General features: G+C 41.1%; 1 protein-coding gene across 2 annotated transcripts; it reads left to right on the plus strand.

Moving 5' to 3' along the window:
- The first annotated feature begins 891 nt into the window (after positions 1-891).
- sfmbt1 (Scm like with four mbt domains 1) lies at positions 892-20,444 on the plus strand. Of its 2 annotated transcripts, none has more exons than XM_020086616.2 (21): positions 892-1,019; positions 6,402-6,459; positions 6,554-6,648; positions 7,102-7,345; positions 8,746-8,834; positions 9,447-9,699; positions 11,150-11,247; positions 11,404-11,505; positions 12,629-12,788; positions 12,975-13,057; positions 13,775-13,901; positions 14,284-14,397; positions 14,524-14,566; positions 14,670-14,737; positions 14,848-14,987; positions 16,730-16,839; positions 17,145-17,320; positions 17,997-18,175; positions 18,330-18,554; positions 19,289-19,417; positions 19,596-20,444. In XM_020086616.2, the coding sequence occupies exons 2-21, from the start codon at positions 6,435-6,437 to the stop codon at positions 19,734-19,736; spliced, it is 2,601 nt and encodes an 866-aa protein (XP_019942175.2). In that variant the 5' UTR covers positions 892-1,019; positions 6,402-6,434; the 3' UTR covers positions 19,737-20,444. The 2 variants fall into 2 exon arrangements, with proteins under 2 accessions (XP_019942175.2, XP_019942176.2); XM_020086617.2 differs by having other exon boundaries at positions 904-1,019; positions 14,673-14,737.
- The last annotated feature ends 323 nt before the right edge of the window (positions 20,445-20,767 follow it).

A 20,767-nucleotide genomic window follows, 5' to 3' on the forward strand; every position in this document is an offset into this window, starting at 1 on the left:
TTTGCTCACAACTGGCATTCGAAGGGTTGGTCTATTGTGGAGCACTGTGTGAGGCACTGTAGCTCTGTGGTCCAAGTGAGCGATAGAACCTGATTCAGACACCGGGGTCTGGGCTGTGTGAGATCCCGGAGACGATCACACTTCATATTCATATAAAGGGAGCTCTTTTATTAATAGGAAACATGGACTTCGCTCTGTCGTCTCCAGCAGTTTCTCCCGCCCTCAACCCCCCTATACCAAAAATTAATAAAACCTGATCTGAGATCCTTGTGCTGCAGAAGAACAGAATTATTGTGATTTATATAAAAAAAGTAGCAGCATTTTAAGGTGTAATGTGTGGGGGTTGATTCACTTGAAATTAATTTGAATAAAGCAATTGGAGGCATTTTCAAGAACACTATATAAACGCAACTGCAACACATAAGGATCAGGTTTCTGTGGTTCAAAAAAGACACAGTGCACTTATCGAAAGTGGGTCGATGAGAATTAAATTCAGCTCAACCGGTGTAGAAGCCGCTGGGATCATTAAACGCCATTAAACCACTGATCACTTCCTGTTTATAATAAATAATAATACATGTGTTTTTTCCTGCTCTCTTTTGTTCGTGTTACAGATGTGAGTGTTGGTCGGTGTTGTATTGTGTGTGTGTGTGTATGTGTCTGTGTGTGTGTGTTGTGTGTGTGAAGATGGAAGTCAGTGTAGCCGGGCTCGCAGGCACACAGGCGGCCGCACATGCGCACTGGCCCCTCGTGCCATATTGGAACGAGGTCGTGGACGAGAAGCGCGTCAAGCTCGCGGGGCGACACCGGAAGTCTCGCGATTCCCCCCTCCACAGAAAAAAAGCCCCGCGCTGTTGCCTTGACTACAACGGCAACCTCCCGCCATCCGAGGCCGTTTTATTTTGAAAAGGACACATCCGGTGCTGCCGGCGCTCGTGTGCTGTGACTTCACACTCTGCTGGCGAGCAGGCGGAGAGGAACGGCATCCGAAAAAAGCGACTTGGAAAAACTACTTAGCGGTAAGAGGCGAATTTGGCGACTAAATATTCACGTACGGGGTGTTGTCTGGCACCGAACCCCAGCGGTGTTTGGTGTAGCGGGGGCACATTCGTCGTTTTTCCCGTCTCTCAAAAAGACGGGTCGGGCTCGGTCGAGTGTAAGCGCCCTTATTGCTCGTCAGCCTGCTCTTATTGCTCGAAGCCCTGACGTCCACTAACTTGACTCGGACGCAGGCGGGGTTTTTGTTATTTCCTCACCATGTGTGCGGGACCTCACGCGTTTCAGCCCCGCATGTTAATTTACCGCACATCTGCCTGGTTATATTTGTGCTCTCTCGCTGTTTGCCACGTTCTCCTCAGTGTGAAAGTTAAGACCGTGGCCGCTGTAGTCTCTCTATCTCTCTCTCCCCCCTCTCTCTCTCTCTCTCTGCAAAGCCATTGCGTTAATGGCCCATCTCTGTTCGTGAATCCTGCGGTGTAGCAGCGCGATCTTCTCAGGCTGCTCCCTCCACACGGGCTCGAGTGAAAATTCCCGGTGATGTGCCCTTGATTAAGTCAGGGAATATTTCTAATGTGGAAGTCTTATATAATGAAGGTTGCGCGAACCTCAGCACATTTCATGCGTAGCTCGCTCCCCAAATAAAAGCAGCTAAATAAGAAGTGGTTTTGTTCGCGTGGTTCTCGCTTCAGGGCTGTTTTTCCTGCCCGATGAGCAGCACGATGCTCGGCTTGTCATTTGGTTGTCATGCCCCACGTTGACTTATTGCAGCCCCGCGTCTCCTCAGGCTCTCAACTTCAACCATTGTGCAACTGGAGCGATCCTGTGGCAGCGGCGCAGCTCCGGCTGACGGCTGCATGTCTCGCAGCTGAATGGAGGCAGTTGGAGGAAAGTGTTGTTGTGTATAGAGGAGATCGACAACATCCGGGTTTGGTGTCCAGTCGGTGGATGTACCACAATGAGCGAGGCCAACTTTGTGTTTGTGTAGTTCGGTGCAACCCTTTGTTGTCCACGTTAATGGATTTAAAGTCATTTAAATTGCATTGGCAGGTGTAAGGTGTCCTGACACAATAAACCAGACATTTAACCTTCTGTGCTGCTCAAAGGGATGGTTCACTCAAAAATGAAAATGTACTCATTATCTACTCATCACTGTGCTGATGGAGGGGTGGGTGAAGTGTTTGAGTCCACTTTACACTTTTGGAGTTTTAGCGGTGAACACTGTTGCAGCTAAAAAAACAACTGGAAAAAACATTGAATCCCTCCATACTGCTCCTGTGGTGTCATCCAAGTGTAAGTAAACACAAACATTCATGCGTTTTGTGGACTCAAACACTTCACCCACCCCTCCATCAGCATAATGGTGAGTAGATAATGAGTGAATTCTAAGTTTGGGGTGAACTATCCCTTTAATTATGTGGTTCTGAATGGTATAATGTGATTGTCAGGAAGCACATGTGATTAAAACCTACTTAAGCATAATTAACTTGTAGCCTTTCAGGAAACATATGGAGGATATGGCCCAAATTTGTATCAAGATGAAAATGTTCGTATAAGTCTATCGATAACTATCATAATAAACGTCACATTATTATTTCTTTTAAGTTTAAAGACAGATTTCTTCTGGGTGATGGTTGTGGTTTTAAACTCTTTTTGAGCAGAGAATGGCAAACACTTGATTAACATTTTATAAATCTGAGGTAGATCAATCATGTGTTGTGGCTCCTCACTGTGCTAACACAATAGGCTTTGTGTATTTGAAACACTTTCAAAAGATAAAATAAAATACATTTTTCAAAAAAAAGAGCACAAATAATGGATAATCAGCAGCATAAGAAAAAAAAAACAAGAAAACATTACAACCTAAATGTTTAGTAACATGGATTAACATTTCATTTTCTGTCTGAAAATGAGTAGGAAGGAGCAATATGCCTATCTTGTCTTCTATACCAAATCAGCAAACACATTTTACAAGGCATGAACATTATGTAAATATATATTGATTTGACTTTTGTTATATTCCTATTCCTGAAAATTACATTGCACTACTATAGGGACATCGCATAAACACAATCATACCCGACAAGTGCAGATATCTCACCTACGTAAACGCACCATTATCCAACTCTGAGATGGATCTATTACGTGTTACACCTCCCCTCTGTGATGTACAATGCATACGCATTATTTTGATATGCATTGAACCTTTGCTATAGTGTTATTGATAGAAATTATATTGCAATATTTACTGATATTTTGCTGCCCAGCCCCAAATTGGAAAAAACATTTTCCATGGGCATATCCTGCCTTTGTTACCACCTATATGGTGAGACAACACTAAAAAGTAAAATATCTACCGTACCTTGAATCCAGCAGAGGTGTATAACAATGTTTTTGTCCTTACAATGTCATTGACAAAAAACAGTGTCTCTGTAATCAACAGATGAAAGACACTTTTCATTGGAGGTACTTGAAATATTCCCCTTGAAGACTGTTCACAGTGGGGTCTGCTGGTTATTTAAAATTCAGTGGACAGAGTTTCTGTGACAAAAATATGCTGCAAATGTTTTTTAAGGTAACTTTCAACGATGTGAGCAACAAACAAAATTCCATTCACATCCTTTTGCATTGTGGAGAAGTCAGAAATGCCAGAGATGGATTTCTTAAAACCTATTGTAGCCCAACAGCACTCCATGAGAAGGTATGTTGATGTGATTTGGATTTATCATCACTTTGAGCTATCTAGTGGTAAAAGTTCATACCACACTAATATCAAGATTGGTTTTCTGAAAATAGAGAGAACACAAAGAGGAGTACGAACTAATTTTCCACTACATTACTGCTTCTGATGTAAAGTCATCCACTGGTGATCAGCAGATGCCATTAAATAGTGTTCAGGGAAATGTTTCAGCAGATAATTTCATTTTATTGAAAGTTGACTTTGATTCTGTTTGCTGGTGTAGTCGTACAATGCATGTGCGAATGTGTTTTTTATCAGATTGCATTTCCCGCCCAGGGACCTCAGATGTTGAGGAAGGCTTGTTTAGAAACGCTCGGTTGCATGCTAAGTGCTGATGAGAATATAATTCAGTAAGTGCTTGTATAGAGGATGTAGTGTGGATCTCAGTGGTTGTTGTGTGTGTGTGTGTGCGTGGGTGTATTCACATTTGGCCCTCTCTCAGCTCAGTTCAGCCAGAGTCTCGGTGGTGCAGAAAGATTCAGGCAGGCTGCTAATAGCGGTGGTTTACATACGTACTGTGTATTAAATAGGGGAAGTTTCATTTCTTCCTGGGCTGTTCAGTTGAGTGCTGTAGAAACTTTGTAGCTTCAGCAGGCGAAGTCGAGGTCAGAAGAAATGATGAAAGTTGTCAGTAGTTTTGCAATCAGTCTGTCATATAGGAGGCATTACTTAAACACAGACTTCATTGAGGAGGATTTATTCAGTTTCATTTGATTTAAACTGCATGAAAAAGTTTCACAAACATAGAAACACCATGGAAATGTTTGTTGAAGGTCAAAGGAACTTGTATGTAGAAATATGAGAGGTCCAAATGGAATCAACTTAAAATTGTATCATGAATTTATAAATGATGTGTTGGCATCAAGTATAGCCTCTTAACTTGAGCTCTATTTTTAATCCCGACTCCACTGCTCTTTTTTTCCACTCTTGTGTGGGGAGTGTGACCTACAGGGACAATGAGGCCCTCCGGTGTGTGTGTGTATGTATGTGTCGGAGGGCGGGGGTCAGAAAGACAGAGGGAGTCTGGGGCAGGGTCGAGGGGTGAAAGGCGGCGCTGATCCCGACAGAGCACGGGGGTCGTGGTGGCAGTCCGGTGGACAGGAGGGGGTGGACTCCGATGGCGGCCCTGGTTTTAATAGAGATGTCAGACATGACAAAGACGGGCCTGACAGGCCGGCTGAATGGAGCCACCGTGACAGAGCAGCTATCCTCAGCATCCCATACACTGCTCTATCTATCCACTGTTTTCACGTCCAGCGTTCCCTTCGCTCTCATTCAGGCCTCTTCTCTTGTTGCATTAACTTATTTCACCAGCTTGTCACAATGCTGCGGCTTCAGTTTGATGTGTCAGAGTTTGATGTGTGTGTCCACATTCATGTCAAGGAGCTGTTTGAGTCTTTACATCGGGGCAGGAAAAGGTATTAGATTTTATTTTTTAAAAGATCTCACAAGTAGAGATGAGGCAGGATGAGATTAGCATAGTTTAATACATTTCCCCATCTCACACCATCTGCTGTGTTACTTAGGTGGTAGCCTGTGCCGCCCTAATGAATTGCAGATATGCAGCATGTAATCTAATTTTATTCACCACTTCTCCTGTTGTGTATTTCTTGAGACCAGGACCAGATGCAAGCACTTGAATATTGATGTTATAACTTAAACAAAGAATTGGTATCTGAACAGATCGTCTATGAAAACCCAGCAGTCCTTGATTTTAAAATAGCTGAGGAATTCAAACAAATGCTAATATCTGACCTTGAATTAGTTTTTTTTCCCACAAGTGAATCCCATCACTGCTGGTTTGTGCATTTATTTGAATGTTGACTTATTAAATGAAACCTAATTATTTGTAAAGTGGTGTACTGTAGTTATAGTAGCCAGCCAGATAAACTCCTTTTCTTTTTTTTAGTACATTTATATAGCACCTAAAACGGCATACAACAACATAATGTGGACAACAACAAAAGAGTAAAAGAGAACAAAGAAAAGTGAATTAGAATAACATGGACTACTATAAAATGTATAGAATTTCAACACAAAAACCATGATACAATTAAATGTTGTAGTACAGAACCCGCTTCTAACATGCCCAAGGATATAGTGGGAAAAAAAGAGAGTAAGGAAAAATGCACATAATAGGTTTCTGATATGAATATGTACATTGTGTAATAGTGTTTAAGATAGTAATATTCCATAACATTGTGCACCCCCTCCAGCTGGCTCGAGTAAGTGAAATACTCTCAAAAAATTCTATAAAAGTGGGACCATGTTTTAATATATCTTTCCCAGGGGGGTGTCAGGATTGCATCTCGGCTTCTCTTCTAATGGAATCACAGGGAGCACTTCCTTCACCCGGAGTTTAAACGAGGGAGCCGCAGTAACTCTTGATCATGGTTTCCAGTTCTTTGTGTAACTTTTTGCTGATACAGTTTGGCTTGTGAAGTGCTGAGCAAGCTGGCGATATCACCTGTCTCATTAATCTTCTAGTTCTAATCGGTAGCACGGTCTGAGATTACTGATAGACGTAAGGCAGTGACGAGGGTGCTTCACTGCTATATTTTCATTTCTGTGTTTTCTTCTCTGTGTCATCAGAGTTTTGGACGAGTGCTCCTTCATTCACTCTCATGGGATGATAATGATAATCCTCCTCTGTTCCTCTCCTCAGAGCTCCCCGTCTCGGCCTTGAGGGGGCACCAGCATGAGTCAGGAGTCACTGGAGTCTGGTAAGAAAGACGTGCTCTGTGAACAGCTGCGTAAAATGTGAAAGATAAAATGTTGTAAAGTCGGTTGTAAAGGAGGAGTGTTTGTGTGTTCCAGATGGAGACTCTGCTCAGGATGTATGTGACTTTAACTGGGATGACTACCTGGAGGAGAATGGAACCGTGTCCGTGCCCCATCACGCCTTCAAACATGTGGGTGCTGACAACGATCGCAGCTAACTCACGTCTCTTGATTAACTTATACAGCTACTCAAAAATATTGATATGCTTCTGTGAAGTTCTTAGTTCCATGCAACTTCTTGTTAGTTTCAAACTATTAAAATTAAAAGCATGACTCAGATGAATAGAATGTGTCATCAGCCACAGTCCCTAATAAAGTCCAATCAAAAAACGGCATAGCATCATCCAATCAGAAAGCAGTCAGCAGCCTAAACACACAAGTAGCATGTTGCAACACTAGTCATAACAACACTTCCACAAATATTGATTTTAAAGCTTGAAATGAAACCCAATAGTAGCACAGGATACGTCCTTTAGTTTCTTTGTGAACCTCTGTAAGTTGTTATTTGTGTTAAACTGAAATTACACAAATGAAAACCTGGTTTAATGGCGTCACGTTTCTCTTTTCCTCTGTCCCTGTCTCAGGTGGACCAGGGTCTGCAGACAGGTCTGACTCCAGGCATGAAGCTGGAGGTATGTGTGCGCTCAGAGGCCGACAGCCCGTACTGGGTCGCCAACATCATCACCACATGTGGCCAGCTGCTGCTGCTACGCTACGAGGGTTACCAAGATGACCGCCGTGCGGATTTCTGGTGTGACATCATGACGGCAGACCTCCACCCACTGGGCTGGAGCCGCCAACATGGAAAGACCATGAGGGCCCCTGAGGGTGAGGCATGGCGGGGGTTGGCAGTGTATGTTTTTTTTAGCTGTAAAACGTAGGCTAATAGTTAGGCTGTAATCCACCAATGGATTATCAAAAAGTATCATGGTACAGTATATGTCCTGTAGAGCTGTGTGATTACATTACATTAAACTAGAACCGCCCTCATAGAGCACATACCTCTGCCCAGTTTGACAGCCTATTTTGTAATTACTGGATCTGCCTGCTAATCTGGATTGACTCCAAAATGTAATGGGTTCCTCCTTTGGTCATGTTCCACCCCTCAACTAAATTTCATGGAAATCAGTTTGTTAGTTTTTGAGTAATCCTGTTAAAAAACAAACTAACAAATGGGAATTAAAACATAACCTTCTTGGTGGAGGTAATAAAAAGAGGTGCGTCTTAATAATATAGAAAAACGATAATAATGACATTTAGTATTGGTTTGGATTCAGTGGGTCACATGACATGGAAGTTATTTAACAATGCAATAGTGTGCATACCTCTGCCAAGTCCCCTTATAAAACCACATTTAACTTCACTAGATCCAGATTTTTATTTGGATCTGCACCAAAATGCACACACTCATAATTATCAGTCCCCTAAATACGTTTGACTTATCATCAAGATCCCTGAATTATTCTCTTTTGTCTCACCCCTCCACAAAATTGAATGGAAATCAGTATCTGCGTAATCCTGCTGACAAACAAACAAACAAAACACACCTCTGTTGCGGATCTAAAACAGGATGATCAGAATGCCAATCATGAAAAGTTGGTCAGGTGCCAAGTATTTATCATTACATTTGTAAATGTAACAAAGTTCAAATGTTGAAGTGCATATTTCTGTCACTCTTTTGTGTAACATTTAGTACTCTACCTTTTATTTGTTTTTCTAAGTGCTTCAGGCCCAGATGAGCTGTGAAGAAGACACATGTCAAATTACTATTCAATCTTTGAAAGTAATTAACTTATTGTTCAGCATAGCAATAGGCTGCTGTCATAGCTGCTCACATGAAAATGCTTGTGTTTCCTTCTGATGATAGAGTTTTGTTTTGGGCGTAAAATGAGCAAGACCCTCACTGTTTTTGATGCTAAGTGTTGGACCCCTGATTTGTACTTGATGGGATCACTTATAGAATAAATTAATATTAAATTAATAATGGGAGCAGCTGAAATAGTTTTGTTGCATGTTCAGAATATGGCTGCTCACAGTTAGATAACACAGATGCACGTTGTCCATGGTATGAATGTGCTATGAAAGATTATCTGCTAAGTTTGACAAATTCCTGTAGTCTGCCATTGGTGATGCTGTGATTAAAGATGAGAAATGCAGAGTGGAGTGTGTGTGTGTGAGCTCAGCTGGTTTAATAAAACGAAATGCTTTGTGTGTATGATCCACTTCAGGTGTGCGTGAGAAGCACCAGGACTGGGAGGCTCTGCTGGAAAAGGCTCTGGCCGAGGAGTGCAGCGTGCCTGCCAACCTACTGGAATTGGTAAGACAGAGAAACAAAGCAGCTGTCGCTCCTTAGAATATACTCACACCCAAGATGCAACATTAGCTTTTGTCTTTTTCTCAGTCTGTGCCCCTATTACTACTCACAAAATATGATGTTGTTGATAATACAGCTGAGGTTGCTACAATAGAGTCAGACAGGCTTTCCTCAATTAAGTGGTTGATGCAAATTTGGTAAACAGAAATGACCATGACTCTTCAGTCTTGAGACACAAACAGGAACAAACACACACACTGTGCTGTCATGCTTTATTTTATTGCTCTGTGCTACTTGCTTTTATTGTCTTTATAGTTTAGATTAAAATCTCCCAAATTCAAAGACTTTATAATTTTCAGTTTGAAATGGTAAATATTCAGGGTAAGACCACATAGTGTAAATGTCCATTGGGATAGATTTGAACTGAATTAAGAATTCTATCATGAAGCACCCAATGTGTTTTTAGAGCCATGAGTTAGCTTTTAATGACCATGCCTTAGAGTGCAGAGTGTGTTCTCCCAGTTTAAATACTTGTCCAGATGTTTGTACATTTTTTTTTGTGTAAGTGGGTTTGCTACTACCTTCTCATTTACCGCTCTGCACCACCCCGCACAGCCCCAGCGTGGCAGAGACCCAGTGGAGCTCCTGTGCGCAGGCTGCTATGTGGAGCTCCAAGACATCGCTGACTCAGGGCTTGCCTGGGCTGCTGAGGTGGAGGAGAATGTTGGAGGACGACTGAAGCTGCGCCTGGTTGGCACAGAGGGCCTGCCAGACACCCCTGCAACCGTCTGGCTCTTCTACCTCCACCCACGCCTCCACCCACCCGGCTGGGCCAAAGAGCATGGCTGCACCCTCAGGCCTCCCTCAGGTCAGTGGTTCTGACACAGATCTGATTATATTTTTAGAAACAAAAGGAAGAATGACTCCCAGTGGAGCGCATACTTCTGCCAAGGCATAGGCCAGGGGGGAGGAAGATTCCTAGGGCCCAGCACAGACAGGGTCCCTCAGAGAACACAACTATTGTTAGTTAGTTAATATAATTGAAGAGACATTTCTATCTATTAACAAGTTATAAATATAGTAGTCTTGTGGTTTGGTTCTCCATTTTTGGCAAAATGATCAGGATAGCCTTATATTCCACCCTTCTCTCTGTTCACTGCATGGTTCAGTCTTGAGTCTTCAGTCTGGTGCCCCTGCAAGGCCCAACAATTAAATTCCATGAAGCTGCACCACAATGGACACGCTGGTAGAAATCAGTCCCCTAATTAAGCTTTTTTTTTGTTTTTCTTAACAAGATCCAAGAATTTTTTCCCTTGGATGTCACTGAAAATGTCAATTAAAACAGACACAAATGAAAACATAACCTCCTTGGTAGAGGTAATGGTGTTAACTGTCAAAGCAGGCTCAGTGATGGAAGGATACAAAAAAATCATGTGGAAATCATGGCTGTGTAACTTGTCCAATTATGCAGTATAATTTTTTCTATTATGCTCTGTCATTTACATATAATCACTGTATTCACATGTGAGGTGCTGTTATGAGACAAATATTCACAATTGAATGGTGCCCCATTACATCGTGAAATTGATTTTCTATAAATTATTAAATGGATTATTGTTTTTATGGCTACAATCTGCCAATTCTTTGATTAGTGTGAATAAAGTTTGTTAATATGCAAGTTGTGAGAAGCCCCAGAGACTGTGTCTCTCCCCTGACACCGCTGATCTTCCTGCTGGTGCCACTGCAGCAGAAGACATTGATATTTAATACCAGGTCTCTTTGCTGAAGCTAGTGGGGTTTATACCATGATATCCTGCTTTTGCAAGTTGATGACAGAATGTAGTGAGCAGTAAAAGTGATTTTAAATCATCAACTTGAAGGTTAAACTTCAGGTCAGCCTGTTTGTGTTTTATTTTCTTATTTCACAAAATAATGGGGAAAATATAATGTATTTTTAAATCCATCAAAGATAACAACCAAAGTTCAGCTTCATTAATTCTACATGTCATCCTGTTTATAAAGTCAGCTGGAACCTAGCGCCCTGTGATAAGAAGTCTGTGTTTTTAATGGTTGTGAAATTGTGTAGGACAACATAGTTTTAATTAATTGCTGGGACCTGTTTTAGAGGAGTAGATAGGAACAGGCTGACATCAGATATAATCCAGACAAACAGGTTTAGTAAATTAAAATAGGAAGGTGTGCAGAGGACAATTTGTTGTTTGTTTTTATCTCATTGATAATAAAATCATACTGCAGTCATGAGTAAGTCAAGGTTTTGCTCTTCTGCAGCTAATTTGTGTGTGTTTTGTTGTTTTCAGATCTGTTGGCACTGCGGACAGAGGAGGAGTGGGAGGAGGTGAGGCAGAGGATCAGTGACCTGCCTCAGGATGAAGCTCTGACTGCAGAGCTCAGTAAGGTACTGCAAAGAGTTGTGACACCTCCAAACTGGGCACAAACATCTGAGAGCTGTGCTGTTTGACAATGACGTGTGTGTGTGTGTGTGTGTGTGTGTGTGTGTGTGTGTGTGTGTGTGTGTGTGTGTGTGTGTGTGTGTGTGTGTGTGTTGTCTCAGGATCAGCCTGCCGTCCCTGCTCATTGTTTCAAGGAAGGGATGAAACTGGAGGCTGTTGACCCTGCTGCTCCTATTTCCATCAGACCTGCCACTGTCACCAAGGTAACAGACTTTCTTATGAAATCTGTCTCTGCTCTGCTGCTGGTTTCTTTCTCCTGTTTGCTTTTTATTTGCTGTAGATGTTTTGTGCTTTCTGCCTTTGTTACTGAACTGTCTTTATTTTGTAGCTAAGAAAAGGTCGTCATTTGAATTCAGTTTTTCTAATTTCACAACTCTGCCCAACCGATCTCCTTGAGTTTGTCGTCAGCTTGATTCAGTTTTTATTGTGATGAAACTGATGGTGAACATTTTATAGCCTTCACTTGACTGCAAGGCTGCATATGAACAGCAAAAATAATCTCCTGTCTAACCACTATTCCTTGACCCCGGTGACAAATGTCATGAGGTCAAGTTAGGAAAGTAGAACCACGGTGCAGAGAAAACCTGACTCCATTTACACATTGTTTGTCTAAAGCAACTTTATTTATAACAAAATATGTTTGGTACAGTAACAACCTCTTTGCTTTTCTTCTACAAGTCAAGAAAGATTTCCTGTCCAAAACAGAATGACACCTCCTAATAAAAGATGTTTTCAGTTTAAACAGAGGGAACATTTAGCCAAGGAAGTAGAAATAATATAATAATTTACAAGCAGAGACAGTTGAGCCATTCAACTACCACTCTAGCAGGGTGAATTATACTCAGACATAAGTATATAGTTTTCTTTTTATATATTTCTTTAAGTGGAGTTTGAAATTACTTTTATTTTTGTATTTAGTTCTGATGATGATATCGTGAATTATATATACAGTATATGTTTGCTATTCACTGTGACTCTTGACTGGACAGATGTGACGAGAAGAAACCAGGAGCTCAGACATGCGTAAGGATTCACATCACTTCTGATCGTGTCAGGAGAATTAAACAGTAGTTCTGTTCTTTACAAAGGTCTGTCCAGGTGCAACTACAAGGTTGCTGCTGCAATGAGTTGTGAGATAGCAGTTTCTCCTCTCCTTTGATAAAAGGACGTTTAGTGTTTCCTCTGCTAAATGAGATAAGTTAGGAAGTATAGATGCTCCTTTCCTTATCCATTAGGTAATTTCAGTCTGTTAAGAACCTTCCTAAGCAAAATAGACCAGTAGACTGCACCCAAGTGTCTCCATTGATCTCCTCTCCTCTTCTTCAGGTGTTCAGTGAGCAGTACTTCCTGGTGAAGATGGATGACCTTTGTGGTATCGAAGAGTCAGAAGGTGCAGGGCGGTCCTTCCTGTGTCACAGAGACAGTCCAGGGATCTTTCCTGCTCAGTGGAGCCTCAAAAATGGACTCACTCTCAGCCCCCCACCAGGTCTGCTCTGTCATACATTGTACCCTGATTATGACTTACTTAATTACCTGTGATATCACAAAGTAAGGAATGGCATGATTAAATAACTCATGTTGACTTTGCCTCGCTCTCGTTGGCTTTGTTTGCTTCTTTTATCTGTCCTTTCTTATCTCTTTCTGTTTTCTGTTCTCATTTCATCATGTGCAGGATACCAGGGTCCAGACTTCGACTGGGCAGATTACCTGAAACAGTGTGAGGCTGAAGCTGCTCCTCAGCACTGCTTCCCAACTGTAAGTCAACCCACGTTTTACCCATTACAAGTTCACAACATTCACACTTCAATACAAAAAGCATTTTCCTGTGCCAAACTGATTACAAGATCAAATACTGGCTGGACTCAAACTTAACATGGGCTGTGCAGTGAACATGAGTCATACAAGAGAAGCTATTAAACACCTCGTGGTGTATTTTATATTCTCCACCTGTCACTGTCAAAATGAAAATTAAATATGTTTCCTTGTACAATAATTTTATTAAATTGCTGTTGTGTGAGGGCTGTTGTGGGCATTCAGAAATTATTTGCATTTCCTATCTAAAACTTGCTTGCTATTGAATTGCAATATCCATGCAGCATTCCAGACTACTAAATAACTGAACAAAATAAAATATTAGTTTATTGGTTCAGATTTTATGTGAGGCAAAGTTAAGAGAAGGGCCAATGACAGGATGATGCATATCTAAAAGACTGAATAAAAAATAAAAAAAGAGAATAGCAGCAGCATTTTAATTAGTGCTCCATGTGCCTTTTATTCTGTGAACAGCTTGGTCTGGTGCAGCAGCAGGTCAGGGCTGAACTTCCGATGTAACAGATGTTAGAGATGAGAACATATTCCTGCAGTGTAAAGGGCCACTTACACTGCGGTGATTTCATAGTGAATAAAAATCACAGAACACAAACTGCTGTGATACGGCTTTCACAAGGGTTTTCCCTCTTTGTTTACCTGCAGGAGCAGTGTGACCACAGCTTCAAAGAGGCCATGAAACTGGAGGCTGTCAACCCGCTGTCACCTGAGAACATTCATGTGACAACAGTCACCCGGGTCAAAGGCCAGTACATTTGGCTCAGTCTGGAAGGTGAGATGAGATACTGAAAGAAACATTACTAGATTCGAATAGATTAAAAAGAGAATGATGTGTGTGTTGGCACAAGCATGCGAGCAGCTGTGCCGTGAAAAAATATTTACCCAATTTAAGAAAAGTATCAGTCAGTATATGGTGGTCAGTGTTTATAGTGTGACAGTGACCACAAACAATTGTTATTTGTGAAACTGTAGCAAGTCGTCCACTGAGTAGGAGGTACTTCATATGTAGCCCAGGACGCATATGTGTTCGGATCTGACTAAGCACTGACCACTTCTGATCAGATCAAGATTAGAATGTAGTCTGGGATATTTTTAGTGCTGCTCGCTGTGTATTGGAGGAATTTCTGAGTAGCTCTGTGTGTGTGTATGTCCAGGGCTGAAGCAGCCCATGCCAGAGCTGATCGTACATGTGGACTCTCTCGACATCTTCCCTGTCAGCTGGTGTGAGACAAACGGCTATCCACTCGTCCATCCCATCAAACCCTTAGGTATACAACATTGTCTTAAAACACCCCCCATAACAAGACCATATCTAATGCTATGATAACATGCTATTTTTTTAACACTATCAAATGAGTGTGACTGGGCACTCATTCGTCTTTCCTTGTTTTTAGTCGAGAAAGAAAGGAAGATTGCTGTCGTGCAGCCAGAGAAACAGTGAGTATAAGAGGAGGGGTATGGGCATTGATTGGTTTATTGGTTTTAGTGGAGCAAGTCCAAAAACCTTTCAGCCTCTGACTCAGTTTCCATCTCTTTACAGCAGAACTCTACCAAAGTCTTTGTCACCTGACACTATAAGGCAGCAGATGGCCAACCAGTCGGAAACAGGTGGGTGGTGTGTCAGTTCTCACTGAAGGGTCCCACACTGTGATATATTACATATACTGACTGTCCGTGGTTGTCCCATCATATGAATGTCACTTTGTATCCCCGTGCAGGACATGGGAACGGGAAATACTGCTCTCCCAAGATCTACTTCAACCACCGCTGCTTCTCTGGGCCCTACCTCAACAAGGGACGCATCGCTGAGCTGCCTCAGTTCATCGGCCCTGGAAACTGTGTCCTCGTCCTCAAAGAGGTGAGAGGGCTTGCCCACCCGTTTACTGTGTACATAACAACCTTCCCCTCCATCACATAGCACAGTGGTATGGTTGTCAGCATTTTTTAGCCATGCTTGTGGCATGACTATGTATCTAATTATCATATTATGTACCATTATACAGATAGATTAAGTTCAGTTTCATTGAAACAAGAACTCTCTGATATATTGGCTAATATATTTATAAAATGATTTAGCAAGATTCCGTTATGACAAGAAAATGTAATTGAGGCTTGATACACAACAGTTTAAAGATATACTTAATGATAAATGACTGTGAATAAAAAGAACACAAATACAACCAAATATACTGAACATGAATTAAGAAAATAAACATAAAATGTATTGTTTATTCTGTAAAATAAAATGTGTTTCTGTCCATATTGGAACACATAAACACTGATGTGATATATCTTTACAAAGCTCATATTAGCCCATTGACCAGGTCAGGATCTCAGAACTTTAAAATAAATGTATCAATAATATCCAAAGGCACATCAAGTAGAGATCAGGGGACTATTCCATCAAAGTGGCTAAATGTTAATCCTGGCTTACTTTGATAGGTCCGGCTGTTTTAAGTGAGAGATCCATTCGATGACTCTGGCTTTAATTAAATCCTGCTCAGTCACCATGGTAACTTGTGCTTCTAAGCTAGCCTGCTCAGTACCAGGATTACGTTTTAGCTATGTTTGGCTCAAAGAATTTCAGATGGGTTCAGAGGAGTGGAAGTTGTCGAAAGACGGTTCCTCCCAAAGTTTTTATCATTCTCACGCTCTTAATGTCCATGATCAGAATGTTTTTTAAGCTTTAATAAATTAAAAAATAAAGTTAAAATAAATTCAAAGATGCAGACATTTGTAAAACATTTTCTGTTTGGTCTTAACTCTTTTTTTCTGCATTTCTGTAGCTGCAGACAAAGTTATACTGGCTCCATTTTCCTGCAAATAGTACACTTCAGATAAAAAAGAATGAATGAATGACATTAGTGTTAAGAAAATAAGACCTAATCACACATGGCTCATGTAAAACATCTTGTGATTAGGCTCTAAATGGAATATTGTGTCTCCACTCACAAATATATAAAGGACTAGTGTTAGTTAGGATAATTACAGTGAGAGACTGATAACTGTTGAGGAAAAGAAGTAAAAACCTTGGACATAGCGCCCTCATCACAGATGTGCTTCCCCCTCTATTCCGTCTGTGTCAAAAAGTTTAATCTGTGGTAAAATTCCGCAGCTTCTTATATTAATACTAACATTTAGCTTTAACTTTGTGAGTTCGCTCCCTCCGCATAACTTTTATTTTTCACATGTGGCTTTAATCCTAATTTGTTGTAGGAAACTCTCACATTCAATCTATCAGATATTTTCTGTCGTGACGTCTTCATTTCCTGGGAAATAGTTTTTGTGTCTTTCAGGGACTTGTGTCCTCTTTTCTACAATCGATTATTCTGGGCTGCCTGCAAATGCCCAATGATGAGACCCAACTGAATTGTGTTAGTGGAACAGTTTAAGCCTCAAGTGGCAGTTGAAGCTAATTCAAGCCCCTCCCCCCGTAAAGGCTGCTTATGTACAACCATCAACATTTCATTTTTCCAAGATAAACAAAGTCTGGTCTCAAAATTAACATGGGGAGGGTTAGAAAAAAAAATAGTAAAAAAAAAGAATACAAACCAATAATAATATATATGTGTTGCATTTCTGTGCATGTCTCATACCCAGGTATTGACTCTGCTGATAAACTCTGCCTACAAGCCAAGTCGCGTGCTGAGAGAGCTGCAGCTGGACCAGGAGAGCCGCTGGCAAGGCTATGGAGAGACACTCAAAGCCAAGTGAGTGGAATCACCATTTAATCCTCAGATAAATGTCTCCACTCTTAAGAAATAACACAAGTGTTCACAGCTGGTCTACTTTAAGAAACATTTTGAAATTTCAATTATTCTTAAATGTATCTCTGATACTACATAGCAGTGATTTCACCGATAGCACGTGTTACTTCTTGTTGGTTCTAACGCTTATGATTATGATTATGAGAGGGAAGAGTCATATTTTCATCTTTTTCAATTTAGTATTCTGCAAAAATACCTTGTAACACATTTGTCATAATTTGGTTACGTTGCTTTTACTCACATTTCAGGTACAAGGGGAAGAGTTACCGGGCCACTGTGGAAATAGTGCGCACTGCAGACCGTGTGGCAGACTTCTGTAGGAAAACCTGCATCAAGCTGGAGTGCTGCCCGAACCTGTTTGGACCTCGCATGGTTCTGGAGCGCTGCTCTGAGAACTGCTCTGTCCTCACCAAGACCAAATACAGTACGTGCTTTACACACATACACACGGCTGATTGTTGAACCGTTAAATGATTTATCACATTATTAATAAAGCGATGAACATAAAAGCTAGTGACTGATTATTGGTGGGTTGAAACTATAACAACTTGCTTTTCAGTTGCGACCTTAATGAAAACAATATTCAGACATTTTCTCTCATTTAGCTCACAGCTCATTCGGTTTTTCTTTTGTTCAGAGACGTCCAGTTCTTTTTTGTCAAGCTGCTCATGTGTAGAAAGGATCCATGGGTAGATAAATACTCAAAAGAAATTCTGTGAAGCAGAGGGACAATAACACAAACTGAGTGCAGCTTGTATTAACTGCATCAGTCTTTGGTCAGGTTTGGACACAAAATACAGAATGTCTGGCAGGTTCAAGTCAGGGTTGTTGGGTTTTCTCTCTGGCTCAAGAACTGATGATAGTAACACAAATAAGATTACTGTCTCTTTTGTCTTGTACTTTTCATAATAATCCTGACACTATCAATCATCTTATTTTACAATACTTGTCCCATTGAGAATGTACGTATTTTAGAATACACATAGTGTGATGGATTTTTTTGGCCCTGCTGTAAAATTTCCCATCAGTTTCTCAATACTATATTAAAATCCCTCAGGCATGTCAGATGCAACACAATAAGCCTGTTCTCTTGTCTCCAGCGTATTATTATGGTAAGAAGAAGAGTAAACGTGTGGGCCGTCCACCGGGGGGCCACTCCAACCTGGAGGGTGGAGTGAAGAGAAGAGGCAGGAGGAGGAAGAGGAGGAAGCAGCTCTTTGTCCATAAGAAGAGACGCTCCTCAGCCTCTGTGGATAACACACCTGCTGGTTCTCCACAGGTAACACACACACATTCTCTTCATTAAGCATTACATTACAGGAGTCACAGGTGACGTCATTGTGAAACTAGCATTTTAACTTTCGGTTCTAATATGAATCTGTGTCAGTATACTGAATTAATTTATTTATGGTTATCTTATCTTTGGGTTGCAGGGCAGTGGAGAGGAAGAGGATTTAGATGAAGATGATTCTCTGAGTGAAGACTCTGGCTCAGAGATGCAGGACGATCTCCAGGATGATTCTGAACAATCTGTTGGCAAGTCTCGGGCAACCACACCATCCCCCTCCCCGCCAGCGACACCCAGGCCCACACGCCGACGCCGGAAACCACGCTCACCCTCTTTCTCTGATGATGAGAACCGCCCTCCATCACCAAAGGTGATGTTAGAAAAAGCCTAATGCTCTGACAATACATTTTACAAACAAATATTTATGATTTTATAGCCGTGCTTCTAAACAGTATATCTGTGAGGAATACAAAAAAAGTACAGCTAGATCAGTTCTGCACCCTGACCCATTAAATGTAATTGTTTATTCACCTCAATAATATATTGAAGTACAGTCTACGTTTCTAGCAGGAGGTGTCTCATAATGTTAAAGAAAGTATAAAAAATGCTCCTGGTTGAGTCCCTTTGTCCAGATCTGCACCAAACTTTATTACTGCAGAAAAAAGCCTACCGCAATGAAACTACATTTAAATCCACTCAATTCAAATTATTATTTGGATCTGCTGATTGCACAAACTCTTAGATATGAATAGTGTAAGTTTATATATATATAAACATGCTTTATTCTCTTGGTCCATGTCGCATCCTTCCCACCAAGTTTTGTAGAAATCGATTCTGTCAGTTATGTGTAATCCTGCTGACAAAGGGGACGGGTTGAAATATGTCCTCGCTGGAGTTGATGTTTCCACCCTGTTATGCTCCATTCCGTCATCCTTTAACAAAAATCCTCTCATAATTGCTGTTTCTCTGTGACCTGAAATTTTCTCTCTGATTGCTGTCTTCACAGTATGAATCGTAAGGGTTAAATATGTTGTGAGCTTTTCCACTTCTTTCCGCTGTGAGATCTCTGAGCCTCTGTCTGACTCACCTCATCTCTGATTATAGACCTCAAAGACTGAGCCTCCTCAAAAGTTGTGTTTGGACACCAGCCCCCTGGAGTGGAGCGTTACTGATGTAGTTCGCTTTATCAGGAGCACTGACTGTGCACCTCTTGCAAGGATTTTCTTGGATCAGGTAAGAAATACTCACAGACTTAATGGCCTCTCAGGATGAGAGCCTGCTCCACTCTACTGCAACAAGTGCACTTGTATCGTATCCAGGGTCGGTCACCCATCAAACCCGCTATAGAAAGTTAAACCAATAACAAACTATACATAGAAAATGCCTCTCATATAGATGTATGTATTTATAGGAGATTGACGGACAAGCTCTGCTCCTGCTGAACCTCCCGACGGTGCAGGAGTGCATGGACCTGAAGCTGGGACCGGCCATCAAGCTGTGCCACCACATCGAGAGGGTCAAACTGGCATTTTATCAACAGTTTGCCACGTAGCTGACGGGGAATGAACATTGATGGACACGACTACATCCTGTTCTGTGTATTAATCCTGTGAAAACACTGTATTTTCCCATTTTGACTTTTATTACACTGGACATCCTTTAGAATCCTGCGTATACATGAGGCATGAAGACAAGAGGGTCCTGATCCTTGAGGGGGGAAAGAAGAGATACTGATCAAAAATAGTAGAGGAGCTCATTACGAGAGAAAAGCACAGGCGAGGACTGAAAGAGAAGAATTCAAGGCCCTTTGTCACAAATAAACCTAAAAGCCTTTATTAAATCAAACATATTTGGACTTTAGTCTATCATGGAAGACATGCTTCTGAGATAAAACAAGTCGGTTTCTCACCATGTTCTTACGAGAACCTTTTTACCCTTGTGTCTTCTGAACGCCTTAGATTCTTGTCTGCTGGAGTCAGAAAATCTTGTGATTTCACACTGAAATAATTTTTCATCAGAAAAAAGATAAACATTTGTGTACACTGAAGATATGACAGCTGACTCACTGAAGCACTTAAAATCGACACAATTATTTTTCACAAAATTAGTTTCACTGCATGAACTCCAAGCTGTATCTATAATTTAAATAGCCTATTTGGCCTTTTAATTGGTGATAATTGTAATTATGAAAATGAATTGTACACAGATAAAAGCCTGAAAGCTGAGGGTAACAGTAAGGTAGATAAATGGTTATAGCAAATCTGAGTCATTGTTGGTTATTTAAGTGTGAACACCAGACACATGTCAGCTCCACAACAAATGCAATGGGTTCTTCATCTCATGACATCAAACTGCTTTCTCCTTCAAGTTTCTGTGAATACCAGTCTGCAGGGCGAGGGTTCAGTTATGGAAGCACAAGCAACACCATGTACTGTTGGATGGTATGCAAATATGATGGTGCATGTTTGTATATAGTGTACATAATCAAATATCTTTTAGAGCAACAGGGTGTTAAGAAAACTATTGAGCTGTTAACTTTCTGCATAAGCAATGAGCAGATGCCCTGAATACACAGGCACATGA

The sequence above is a fragment of the Paralichthys olivaceus genome, chromosome 2 (assembly GCF_024713975.1).
Source record: "Paralichthys olivaceus isolate ysfri-2021 chromosome 2, ASM2471397v2, whole genome shotgun sequence".
Classification (NCBI taxonomy): domain Eukaryota; kingdom Metazoa; phylum Chordata; class Actinopteri; order Pleuronectiformes; family Paralichthyidae; genus Paralichthys; species Paralichthys olivaceus.